This window comes from Musca vetustissima, unplaced genomic scaffold (assembly GCF_032173495.1).
Source record: "Musca vetustissima isolate MV318-11 ecotype Yass unplaced genomic scaffold, APGP_CSIRO_Mvet_v1 utg8116, whole genome shotgun sequence".
NCBI lineage: Eukaryota > Metazoa > Arthropoda > Insecta > Diptera > Muscidae > Musca > Musca vetustissima.
The window spans coordinates 124218-138873 of NW_026878450.1; the positions used below are offsets into that span (position 1 = coordinate 124218).

A 14656-nucleotide genomic window follows, 5' to 3' on the forward strand; every position below is an offset into this window, starting at 1 on the left:
CCTTGAAATATATCATTTAAAAATATACACCTATACCAGTGCTAGTTATCAAGGGTTCTTAAATATGCTTAGAAAGCTCCACAGGTTGTTGAAAATATCCTCATTAACCCACTGAAAAAAAATATTCTTCGAAAATCCGCGCCTTTAGAACAGATGGCCCCTTGAAAATATTCTTCAAAACTTCACGCTTATAAATCTGTGATCCTTCATCCTTGGATCATAGACCAACGCTAGTTGGTTTGATGATCATTGAAAATAACTTCATAAGAAGTTATCATTATCCCTAGAAAATATTTTGAAAAACTCACGCTTGTAGGTCTTGTGGTCCTTGAAATAATATATATATTTTTTTAAACATCACTATCTTAATTGTGATTATCCTTTTAAAATCTTTAAAAAAAAACCCACGATCATAGGTTTAAAATCCCTGAAAAAATATCCTTAATAAACCATCGCTTGTAGATCTGAAGCTCCTTGAAAACCCAATTCATGCTTGTAAATGAGGAATATTCATACAAAAACCCATTCTTTTAGCTCTCATTACTTTGAATAAATACACTTAAAAACCCATGGCTTGTAGGTCTTTATGAATTCCAAAACAATATCCTTAAAAACCAAAACGATATTTGAAAAAAAAAATCTTATAAAATCTATAAAAAAAACACTTAAGGAACCCCCCCCCCCCCCATTCTCGGGGTCAAATTTTTTTTTTGATTTAATTCGAATCTACACTAATTCAAGAAATTCCCTACAAAATTTCAAGTAAAAATTTCAAGAACTCTTGAAGATATAGCCGATTTATTGTGTCAGCATCAAGTGACGGCTAAAGGACTTCTCAAACTTTAAACGCGCTTTTCTCTTTTGCGAATGGCGGGCACGATAACTCAAAAACTAATACCCCAATCGATTCCAAATTTTTACACGTTTCTCTGGGAATGTATAGCTATCGTATGAACTAGGATAAAGCCAATCGGTGAAGATCTTCCTTATTTTTTAACTTGGTTTTTGGTCAAAAATCGGCGATTTTCCAAAAATATTTTTTCAAAGGTCCGCCATTTTGTTAATTTAAGAGCGAAGTCAATAATCCTAGTTCATACGAGAGCCAGGCATGTACTCTTTCTAACACCGTTGGAATTTTCAGATTCCTATGTTCCAGTGAGGAGTTATCATACCCGCCATCCAAAATAAGGACTTTTCTTTAACTACAAAAAACAACAACAAAACAATAACAAAAATTTTTTGTAAATTATTTTTCTTCTCTTTTAAATCTTCAATTATATATAGTAACAAACCTTAAAAAGCATTGGTATTGATTTGTCAGCCCATTGAAAATCTTGAAAAATTAAAATCCAGAATGGGGGGTTCCCTTAAAAGGTCCTTTTAAGATTAAAAATCATTTTATTTTCCAACTTGACCCCCCTTTATTTCTTCCCTCTACCCAAATAATGAATAAAATATTTAATTGATTAAGCAAAAATAACTTGATGCTGCTGTAACTGACAGCAATAAAGGCAAATAATAATGAGATGAATATGAAAATACGTATCAAAAGCTGTTGTCACAAATAAATAAAGAATTTTATTTAAGCCACAATACAACTGTGAGACAGAATGTTGTAATGCACAGCATGGCTTAAATTAATACCTTTGAATAACTTAATAATGTTCACAGCATCCAGATCATCGCATGAATGCCACAAAAGTCAGAGCACAAGAAAAACAAATCTCATTTAAGCAAGAACAAGCATTGTGGGTGGATAAAATTTAATCATTATTATCACATATTTATACGCTTATATGAGCATGTTTTATGTACTCAAAGCAATCCGCAATGGCATTGTCGGCAACAGCAAAAGCATCATCGTCATCATCCGCAGCAGCAGTAGCATCCACATCAACAACATCATTGTCGTAATAGTCATCAAGGTTTTTATACTTGTCATATGTTTCATATATAAATATCCTTTAGTCGTTTGCCGCCGCCCTCTCTCACCCCATAACCATCATAAATGTCCTTAAAACCCCCCCAAAATAATTGCTGGGTTGGTTGTATACAAAAGACACATAGGAACGAAGAGAGCAAATATCGGTGCATTATTCTCGCACACTCGTTATGACCAAAAATAAAAGAAATGACGATAAAATAAAGAAAAAAATCATGGTATGGCTAACAATACAAACAAAGAGCCAAATAAAAATGAATGAAAATACTACCACAAATGTCAGAGCAAAATACAAAGCCGTTCATGTCGAGAGACAATATTTACTCAGAAACTTGAAATCGATGGCCTGAAATATTACTGCTCTATAGAAAAGTTACACTACAACACAAATGCATAAGAACACAATACAACTCTGATTGATGCCAATCTCTATAGAAAATAGCCCAGTTTAGGGTAGGACAAATTTGTCCACAAAAATTGCCTTTGTGATCCCACAACAAACACAGAAAGCCAAAATATAGCGATTGCCTTTAAAAAATTTACGCCACTTGTCCTTGAAAAAATTGTATTTAAAGAAATTCACGGCTATGACTGAGATGGTCTAAAAATCCAGGATGACCCTTGAAAAAATATTTCTTGTTTTAATCCACGATTAATATGATCCTTCAGAAAAAACCCTTCACCCTTGAAAAAAACGTTCTCTAAGAAATTCACGCCTATGTTCCTCGAAAATGTATTCTGTAATATTGATCCCTGAAAAAGAATCCTGAAAACATAGACTTTAAAAATCCATGCTTAGTGTTGTAACGATCCTGGAAAAAGCCATGCATGTAGCATACATGTTCCCTGAAAAAATATTGATTAAAAAATCAGAACCCTATCTGATGGTCCTTGAAACAAAATTCTTTAAAATATTCTTAAAATAAAAAAAATAATCCCCACCTATGGTTCTGATGATCCTTAAAATATATTCCTTAAAAATCCCTGCCTATTGTTTAAATGTACCTTGAAAAAAATCACCGTTAGCGTTCTGATGATCCTTGAAAGAAAATTATTTAAACATCCACTCTTAATATTATCCTTGAAAGAAAATTCTTTATTATCATTGAAAGAAAATTCCACGCTCAAGATGATCCTTGCAAAATATTTTTTTAAAAATCCACGCACAAGATGATCCTTGAAAAATATTCTTAAAAAGATGATCCTTGAAAAATATTCTTTAAAAATCAACGATCATGATGATGCTTGAAAAATATTGTTTAAAAATCCACGATTAAGATGATTCTTGGTTCTGATGATCCTTAAAAAAAATATTTTAAAAAATCCACAGGTTGGGTTGTGATGATCCTTGTTGATAAAATATTCTTTTAAGATGATCCTTGAAAGAAAATTCTTAAAAATCCACGCTTTTGGTTATGATGATCCTTGAAAGAAATTTTTAAAAAATCCATGCTTTGGGTTCTGATGATCTTAAAAAAAATATTCTTTTAAAACCCACGATTAAGATGATCCTTGAAAGAAAATTTTTAAAAATCCACACTTTTGGTTCTGATGATCCTTGAAAGAAAATTTATTAAAAAATTCACGTTTATGATGATCCCTGATCCTTGGTTAAGATGATCTTTGAAATAATATTCTTAAAAAATCCACGCTTCGGGTTCTGAGTGTCCTTGAAAAAAATAGTCTTTAAAAATACTCGCTTACAGTTGTGATGATCCTTAAAAAATATTCTTTAAACCAGTGAGCGGAGCAGTATAGGCGGACGGGGCCGACCATAAGATACACTATACAACTTCCACGAAACTATAACTTTCTGTGGTTCTATATTCTGAGCTTGGGCAATATTTCGCGATATTTGCACCCTCTTGGCCGACTAGAGGTCAACAAATTTTACAAATATTAAGTACAGCCCTTCTAATCACTTGTTCAGATTTCCTTCACCGTGGCTTGTGTTGTAATGTTCGGCTTTCAATTGCGGCCTATAGATCAACTCGAAAACAACACATAAGATTAAGTTTTCGGTCCACTTCATCCCAATATTATTATCTGATCATCACCGAAAATTATAGGCGTTGTCCTTGACCATACCTGGATCCTCATAGAAATTTTCAAAGCGATCCGCGCTATATTTTCGCCCTCTAATGTGGTTATGGTTTACTAAATAATATATGAATACGCAAGCACCTATAAATATTGAAGTGTAATTGATATCAATTTAAAGGTCAACCACTCATCTTGAACATCATCAACTTTTCGGGTCTAGGAGGGTCCAGTTGACCCGCTAAATATTGACCGATGTTTATCAAAACAGGCATACTTATTCTTTGGCCCGATCCCCTTCTCCGTGTTTGGGTCATAATTGCGGCCTCTGGAGCGACCAGAAAAATCGACAAAAATAAAGTAGTTGGTCCATTTTATCCCCTAAATATTAACCGATCTTTTCCAAAAACAATAGGGGTGTTCATTGCCAGAACCCATCCAACATGCAAAATTTCGTGAAGATTGGTCCATAACTATGGCCTGTATCGTGTTTACAAATTATAATGGACAGACGGACGGACGGACGGACACACATGATTAGATCGACTCAGCTAGACGAGATATGACGATCGGTATACTTAAAGGTGGTCTAGGACCAATATTTCGCGGACTAAACTTTTGGGGCTGCACAAAGCTATAATACCCTGACAACATAGTTGTGTAGGGTATAAAAATCCACACATATAAATCGGATTCTCTACATAAATTTATACCAGTGTTGTTAAATTTTTGGCATTCTTATTGTTTCGTTCTCAATATATGTACATAAGTCGATGTAGAGAGTGTGTTTCCTAGTCCCAGTTAGTGATAATAACAATGAATAGAGTCAATTCCATGGTAATTTCAAGTGAACTTACAAATATTGCAGCGTAGTTGTATGAAGAGTATGTTTGTTATGGTATTGTGTGCTAGAGTGTATGTGTGTGTGTGTAGAATACGATTATCCTTCCTTATTCTTGGCCATACAATGACTGAGAGTATCGTATTATACTTGTCCTGTTTTTGCTCATAAACCACGCCTACCATAAAATGCAAGTACACAAATACTCACACACACACACACAGCCACTCTCGCACAGGCACTAAGAATTTCAACCACTTATCCTTTGTATTCTTTCGCACGCACATCTACTGGGGTAGTTATTTTACTCTTAGTGTAGTTCAAAGTAAACTAGTACTAATACATACATGCCATATCTAGGCGATAGGTAGTTTCAATGTGTTACTGCTTGTGAGTGTGTCCTTGGGTCCGAACGATATGAAAAAGAATCACAAGCAAAAGTCAAAAGGACATGCCTATTATGAGAACATATCCCCACTTAACATGTGATACACTATCTGCAAAAGTATGTGAGAGTGATGTGATGTTTGTTGTCATTTATATGTTTGTTATCATTCCAAAGGACTTTTTTCTCTCTTTTTGATATCCTTGAATGTCGGACTGACGGGCATTGTGTGATGCTATTACAAAAAAAGCCATTGGGGTCTGTTGTGTGTACGTCTTTTTTTATTACTTCTTCAATCCAATTAAAACATAATGTAAATGTGTGTGTATCATCTGTTTATTTGTTCATCTTATATACTTGACTTTTATACACTCACATACATATATCTATTTACTAACAATAAAATCGTTTTATTGTTGGCTTTTAGTACGTCATCATATATGTATATATATATTTGGAAACTTCTGAGTAAATATTCGTTAGTAGTAAATTTGCTCGATGATGCGGATGGTGGTAATGGAGGAAGGTGTAGGACAACACTAGAATGGTTAGTAGGCGGGATCTAAGGATTCAACAAAGCACAACAATTACAATAACTACAACTAATTTGTGGTCATAATAAAAGTTAATAATACGAATATTGCCATAATATGTTTGTTTTGTTCTTTGGGATTTATTCGAATAAAAAATAATAATTTCAATTATTTTTATATGTGTGACAGTGGATCAAAATACAGTGGATCAAAATAATTAAACTACTAATATTTCCATGATTAATAAATTTACAATTACAATTCTGCAAGTCATTATTGAAACGTTTTTTTCTGAATTAATGGATATTCTAAAATAATTCCATTCGATTCAATTTAATTATACGATAATTAATGATAGTACTATAAATATAATTACTTATCATTTATCGTTTGACAATAATGTCGTATAAATTATCTTTACTATTAATATAGACTTGACTATTTGTTTCAAAAATGTTTATAAATAAAAAATAACTTTAAACCCGTTTTTACAAGGGTGGATTATTTAGATCTTATTGTGCAAGGATCATCACAGCTATAAGCATGGATTTGAAACAGAAAATAAAATAATTGTTTTAAGGTTTATCATAAACGTTAGCATTGGTTTTTAAAGAATATTTTTTCAAGAATCTGCTAATAATAAGTGTAGATTTTTTAAAGAATATTTCTTTAAGAATCACATTTTTTTCAAAAAAGTTCTACTAAGGATCATCCTAACTGTAGGTGTGAATTTTTTAAAGAGTATTTTTTCAAGGATCGTCTAAGCAATACGCTTGGATTTGTTATATAATATTTTTTCCAGGATCGTCTAAACAATTGTCGTGGATTTTTTATATAATATTCTTTTAAGGATCGTCCAAACAATAGTCGTCGATTTTTTATATAATATTTTCTCAAGGATAAACAATAGGCGTGGATTTTTTATATAATTATACCCTACACAACTATGTTGTCAGGATATTATAGCTTTGTGCAGCCCCAAGAGTTTGTAACGCCGCGAAATATTGGTCCTAGACCCACCTTTAAGTATACCGATCGTCATATCTCGACTAGCTGAGTCGATCTAGACATGTGTGTCCGTCCGTCCGTCTGTCCATTATAATTTGTAAACACGATACAGGCCACAGTTATGGACCTATCATCACGAAATTTTGTATGTAGGAAGGGTTCGGCCCAATGAAGACCCCTATTGTTGTGTTGGTAAATATCGGTTAATATTTAGGGGATGAAATGGACCAAATACTTAATTTTTGCCGGTTTTTCTGGTCGCTCCAGAGGCCGCAGTTATGGCCTAAACATCTTGAATTATTAAATTGAGAAGGGGATTGGGCCAAAGAAGTAACATGCCTGTTTTGATAAAGATCGGTCAATATTTAGCGGGTCAGATGGACCCTGACTTTTGTGTGAATAATTACAAAAGTTGTATTCTATAGCGTATATATTTACCTCTGAAGAACATAGACCCGAGAAGTTGATAATATATCCAAGTATAGTGGTTGACCTTTAAATTGATACCAATTGTATTGTCGTATGTACTCGGATGTGGGAGTTACACCTAAATATTTACAGGATCTTAAGTATTCAGATATTATTTAATAAACCATTAGCACACTAGAGGGCGGAAATATAGCGCGGATCGCTTTGAAATGATGCAGTTATTGTCAAGGACAACGCCTACAATTTTCGGGGATAATCGGATAATAAAATTGAGATGAAGTGGACCGAAAACTTAACGTGTTGTGTTTTTTTTTTCGAGTCGATCTATAGGACGCAATTGAAAGCCGAACATCACAACACATGTTCGAATATGGTTATATGGACAAGTAATTAGAAGGGCTGTTCTGAATATTGGTAATATTCGGAAAATATGTCAGTGTAAGGAAGAGGTGTTGTTGACCTCTAATCGGGCAAGAGGGTGCAATTATCACGAAATATTACCCAAGCTCGGAATAAAAATCCGCAGAAAGATAGAGTTTTGTGGTAGTGGTGTAGGGTATCATATGGTCGGCCCCGTCCGACTATACTGCTCCGCTCACTGGTATTTTTTCAAGGACCGTCTACACAATAGACCTGGATTTTTAAGGAATAGGAGTGGATTTTTTAAAGAACATTGTTTCAAGGATCGTCTAAACAATAGGCGTGGATTTTTGAAATGAATAGGAGTGGATTTTTTAAAGAATATTTTTTCTTAATATGAATGAATTTGGATTTTTAGGAAATTTTATATTTTCTCACAAGGATCATCATAGGAATGGGCGTTGGTTTTTAAGGATTTTTCTCTCAAGGATCATCATAAGAATAGTGGTGAATACTTTTAAAGATTTTTCTCTCAAGTATCGTCATAGGAATATGTTTTAAGGATTTTTCTCTCAAGGATCATCATAGGAATAGGCGTAAATTTTTTTTAAAGAGTTTTCTCTCAAGAAACATCATAGGAATAGGCGTTGATTTTTTCTCTCAAGGATCATCATAGGAATATGAGTGGATTTTTTAAGGATTTTTTCTCTCAAGGATTAGCATAGGAATATTATATGCGTTTTTCCTCTCAAGGATCATCATAGGAATAGTCGTGGAATTTTTGAAGATTTTTCTCTCAAGGATCATCATAGGAATAGGCTTGGATTTTTTAAGGATTTTTTCTTTCAAGGATCATCATAGGAATACAAATGCATTTTTTCTCTCAAGGATCATCATAGAAATACGAATGCATTTTTTCTCTCAATGATCATCATAGGAATACGAATGCATTTTTTCTCTCAAGGATCATCATAGGAATACGAATGCATTTTTTCTCTCAAGGATCATCACAGGAATACGAATGCATTTTTTCTCTCAAGGATCATCATAGGAATACGAATGCATTTTTTCTCTCAAGGATCATCACAGGAATACGAATGCATTTTTTCTCTCAAGGATCATCATAGGAATACGAGTTCAAGGATCATCATAGGAATACGAATGCATTTTTTCTCTCAAGGATCATCATTGGAATACGAGTGCATTTTTGCTCTCAAGGATCATCATAGGAATTCGAGTGGATTCTTTAATGATTTTTTCTCTCAAGGATTAGCTTAGGAATATGAATGCATTTTTCTTCTCAAGGATCATCATAGGAATAGTCGAGGATTTTTTGAAAAATTTTCTCTCAAGGATCATCATAGGAATAGGCGTGGAATACGAGTGCATTTTTTCTCTCAAGGATCATCATAGGAATAGGCGTGGAATACGAGTGCATTTTTTCTCTCAAGGATCATCATAGGAATACCAGTGGATTGTTTAAGGATTTTTTCCCTCGAGGATCATCATAGGAATACGCGTGGATTTTTTTAAGTATCGTCAGCATTTTTTTTATTTTTTATTTATTTATTTTTATTTTTTTTTTTTTTTGGAATTTCAGGGGATGTTCTGAAGGATAGTTTTAGGGATCATTACAGATTTTTAAGTATCATCTGGCGATATTTTTTGACGATCATTCGCGGATATTTTTGAGAATCATCAGGGATATTTTGAAAAATATGTGTATGTATATATTCATGGATTATTAGCGGATATTTTTGAAAAATATGTGTATGTATATATTCATGAATAATCTCCAGCAGTTACTTTTAAAGGTTCATGAACAAATGCTTCGAAGTATATCTTTTATACTTCGAAGTATATTTTTTATACTTCGAAGTATATTTTTTATACTTCGAAGTATATTTTTTATACTTCCTTCTTATAAAAGTGTTTTTGTTAATGGATAAATGGAAACATCTGAGCTATGACTTCTACTCCAATAACACTTCCCTCCGATTTCCATTCCACAGTCACAAAGAAGTTTTTATCTACTCCAATAAGAATGCAAACAAATCGAGTTATCTCATCAACAGTATTCCACTGAAAAAAGATACCAACTTTTGTATAAACTCACAGACACACACACCGCAGATTCAATCAAGTCAAGGATATTTCCAAATGAATAAACTCAGCACACACACACACTGCGAGTATCTGGTCGGAATTTCTGGCAACAAAAAAGCTGTGATAAAAGCCAGATCGGTGAAAGGAACACGAAAATTAAAATTTTATTGTTTCAACACACACAAAGCAGCCAGACAGCCAACAAAGAAAAATATGTAAATAAAATCAAATAAAATAATTGAAAATAAAAACGATAATACACAAAATGAGGGGACGACTGCCGCCAAAAAAAGAAATAAAATAAAAAACTGGAATAATATTAAGTTGTCAAAAAAAACGAAAAGAAAATGCGATAAAGGAAATAATAGAAAACAATGAATGCATTACCAACATACTCAAAATTATACTACCACACTAGGGAGGGGGAGGAGGATGTGGCAGGATAATAATATTTAGGGAGAAATGTATATTGATGCACGCACACACATATAAGGTATTGCTACCCATACCAACATCAACAAGGCCAAAGAAAAAGTACCATGGCCGACAACAGAACTTGCTGAAATATGGGCAGGAGAAACAGACCAACCACCGCCAAGCAACCCTTAAAATTCCACAACGCACACACTCACACACATTGGCAAATGCGCAATCCTCCAACGCTGTATAGGATGCTGTATACACCGACACACACACTCACACAGCCACACATTGTGTGAGAAGAAAAATGATGTTGGCACAGGACAACGAGACTGTTGGTTCACGGGGTTCACCAGGTTCAGTTCGATTTTTGAACGAAACGCGTTTACAAGTCTCGCAGTACGGCAGACTTGATACGACACCAGGATATATTTAGTGTTAATTGCGTGTTTCGATATAAATTACAAGAAAAATAAATAAAATTAATTCATGTCTAACAAAAATTAAGAAAAAAATAATAAATATTAAAACACAACTATTGAAACTGTGATTTTTTCGTAAACTACTATATTATTATCTAACAAAAAAATAAATTGTTTTGAATCTATGTTCGAAAAATGATTTTAAGTCGGAATTCATCATCGGTATCTTCACATGAAGATGGTCCCACAGCTTTTGCCAATGTCACAGCATCGGCCAGCCAAATCGCCACGAACGCCAATGACACCGATCAGCAGCATCTGACCTACAACAGTCACTCTCAGCAAATGGCGTCACAGCAGCAGCAGCATCATCATCATCTGAATCATCAGCACTTGACCCTAACGGCACGTCAGCAGCAACACCAACAACAACAACCCGAATTATGTTGTCAACAATGTGGAAATTTAATTCAAATTACAAATTTAAACGAAAAAAATAAATATGACAATTTGAAATTGGCCAACAATATGAAATGTGAAAAGTGTAAAGTAGGTGTTAATCGTAAAGTGATGCGAAAATCAGCAATGAAAACAAATCGAAAACGCAGTGCATCAAGTGAAAATGTCATGAACGAAAAAATCGCACGCGATGAAAATGAAAATAATCACATTGACAACAACGATGATGATATCGATGATGACGCGAACGATGATTTAGATGAAGATGCTGAGATCGATGAAGACATCGATATGGATGAGCTGGATCATGAGGACGACGATGGCGACGAGGATGAAGTTGATCTCATCCACGACGATGAAGATGAGGAGCTGACGCGACGTATACCCAAAGTTGAGAATATTTCTCCAATTCCAAATACAACGACCCTTTTGAAGGATAACAGCAGTAAACCGATTTTAAAATTTAGTGTTTCGGCAATATTGGGTGATACGCGAGAGGGAGTGCGTGTACGAAATGGTAAGGAATTTAAACAAAAGTGTTGTGTACGTTAGAAGTGCTCAAATGTATATTAATTAAAGTAATTGATAACAAATTACAAGAAAAGACTATTTATGGATGGATACAAATAATCATATGTTAAAAAGGCATTTTGAAAATAATTGTTGACATTACAAAACCCATAACGGCATAACATTCTATTCAAGGGTGGTGAATTATATTTGAACCTTCCATAGATAACTGTATGATTTTATGAGGCCAAAATAATAAAAAAACAATGAGCTGAGCAGTATAGTCGGACGGGGCCGACCATATGATACCCTACACAACATCCACGAAAATCTAACTTTCTGCGGCACTACATTCTGATGTATGGTAATATTTCGCGATATTTGCACCCTCTTGACCGACTAGTGGCCAACTAACAAATATTACTAATATTCACTGAAGCTCTTCTAACTACTTGTCCAGATTCCCTTCAACGTGGGTTGTGTTGTGATGTTCAGCTTCTGGCCTATAGATCGACTCGAAAAAACACAAAAAATTAAGTTCTCGGTTCACTTCACCCCAATATTATAACATAATCATCTCCGAAAATTATAGGCATTATCCTTGATCATACCTGGATCCTCATGGAAAATTTCAAAGCGTTCCAAAAACAATAGGGGTCTTCATTGGCCAGAATCCATCCTACATGCAAAATTTCGTGAAGATTGGTCCATAACTGTGGCCTGTATTGTGTTTACAAATTATAATGGACAGACGGACGTAGGACACACATGTCTAGATCGACTCAGCTAGTCGAGATATGTCGATCGGTATACTTAAAGGTGGGTCTAGGACCAAGATTTCGCGGCGTTATAAACTCTTAGGGCTGCACAAAGCTATAATACCCTGACAACATAGTTGTGTAGGGTATAATTAACCATGGGCATAGTCAGAGCATCCTTTTAAGTTTAATTCTGACTTCAATCTGATTTGTTTCCCTAAAGTTTCTGAGTGTCCCTAAAGTTTCTTTGGAGTAGCCTCCCTATAATGGTTCTCCCAATTATTCGGTATTTTAAGAATTTTGGGAATGTTTTGGGTCGTTGAAATTTTGGAATGGCCCACCATATAAAGTCCAACCACCTTTATATGATTTTTTTTGGTACTGATGGCGCATGTTCCTACCGAAGAGACTTTATATTACATTACGAAATAATGTAACATGTTATTCCCGAAAATTGGGGGTTAAAAAACATAATTTTACAGAACATTTTCAATATAACCCCCAATATAAGGTATCGTCATTTTCGCATATTCAAGCCCTATACCAATTTTCCAGCCAGGGCTTTTGGTATTTCGTTTTCTCCTTTGGGCATTTTATCGTGGCATAGCCACCATAAGTTCCAATCGTTTTGGATATTTTAAATGCCAACCTCATAATGAATGGTATACAAATTTAGGCCCGGCTGAACGTAACGACTTGCAAATTATTCATTAAGTTAATCCACTAATTTTTATTATTTATCTTTTTAAAATTGGAAAAACGCTGTGAAATATTTCTTGCCAAATATAGAAAATGTCACCCCTTCTATTTTTACAATATTCATATTATTTTTTAATAGAGTATAAAAAAAATAATTACCCAGCAATAAATCTGTAACAATAACATTGCCATTAACTTCAAAATGCCAACAATTCCAGTTGCTGTGGATCCTCTCGGTCATGGTCACAGATCACAGCCCTCCTTCTTGTTTTAAGTCCACTTTAGTTATGGATAAAGGATTAGCCAATGATTTAGATCAGTTGTTACTCTCTTTTTTGTTTTGGTGTCTCCTTTTTTACTCATCATTTTAATGAAGGTATTAACGGCATTGTTCGAAGCATTGTTGGGCCTATCAAAACACAATTCGCTTAAGCCTCGAGGCATTAAAACGCTGCTGTAAAAACAAAAAAATTATTTTATATACGTTTTTTTAATCATGTTTAAATTATTGGTTGCGGTAAGTTCCGTTTTTTTAAAAAATAGACAATGAAAAAGAGAGTCAGAGAGCCTTGCACATCCTTTAAATCCCCACACACACACATACACCGAAAATATGCTACAATGTAACAATGAATAGTTTTGAGCACATCTATTTCGTTTTTTAATTCTTATCGGGGGTTAATTTTCAACGTTGGGCCTTTTGACTGCCAGATTCTTTGTTGGGTAGATAAAGATCAACAAGCCACAATGTGAACCCCACACAGGAACACACCGCACACACATCAGACAATGTGATCACATAGAAATGCCCACCAAATGAAAGAGATTCAGTTCGTCATTCTTTCATTCATTTGGAAGGCGTAACTAAATTGCCCATCCGTCACTCATAAACTGCAGTTTTCTCTTCTATGTGTGTGCGAAAGTACACAGCACGCTTTCAATGGTGAGCGGAAATAAAAAATATTGTTTTGTGGTAGACAGTTTACGCAACGATTTTTTATGTGGAAATCCGCCTTTTTTACTAACCGTCGGTATTTATAGATTAATTGTCATAATTTTTTTTTGCGGTATTGGTTGCGTTTTTTTATTAGGGCAATTTTTTGGGTAATTTTATGATTATTTTTTCGCAAAAAAAAAATTAAACGAATATTGAATTTATTGGCATTGTGAGTGGTGATTAGGGCACGTGTGAGGGTTTTTGGGAATTGTTTAGGGCGAATATGTTTTTTTGTAGGTGTTTCGATGTCATTTAAGGTGATTAATTAGAAACAATAGTTTTTTATTGATATACAGGAACTACAAGCTACTACCATACTCCTACCATTTAATTAGAAGGTACCTACGGCATGTTTCTATGGATTTTTTATTCGCTCCACCATAAGGGGTAGACACGTGGACTTAAATTGAAAATATTTAGAGAAAAAGCTGTTTACCCACCAAGGAGTCTGAATGCAAAATTACAACCACTTCGTAATGCGAAAAAATATAGTCACTTCGATTGCAAAAATTGTTGGGGATCATCAAATTTGTCATTACGTTTGCAAAACATCGAAGTATTCACGAGACACTATTCGGTAATTTTAGCAGGTTATCAATAGATTTTGCTGTAATTTGGTATTTTGTGTTCTCATTGTTTGGAAATCCTCCTACCAAAAATTATAATATTAGTCCACTTTTTAGGGTAGCCCCATTATAACGGTATCTCGCAAATTTCGGTAGTTTGTGTTAGATTGGTCAGTGTTTT

General features: G+C 34.2%; 1 protein-coding gene across 1 annotated transcript in view; it reads left to right on the forward strand.

Moving 5' to 3' along the window:
* The first annotated feature begins 10681 nt into the window (after nt 1-10681).
* LOC133323185 (homeobox protein 5) overlaps nt 10682-14656 on the forward strand; it is a 45306-nt gene continuing 41331 nt past the window's right edge. Inside the window, exons 1-2 of the mRNA XM_061532136.1 lie at nt 10682-10931; nt 11040-11462. Of these exons, the coding sequence (XP_061388120.1) occupies nt 10682-10931; nt 11040-11462 (673 nt within the window). The remainder of the gene's footprint in view (nt 10932-11039; nt 11463-14656) is intronic.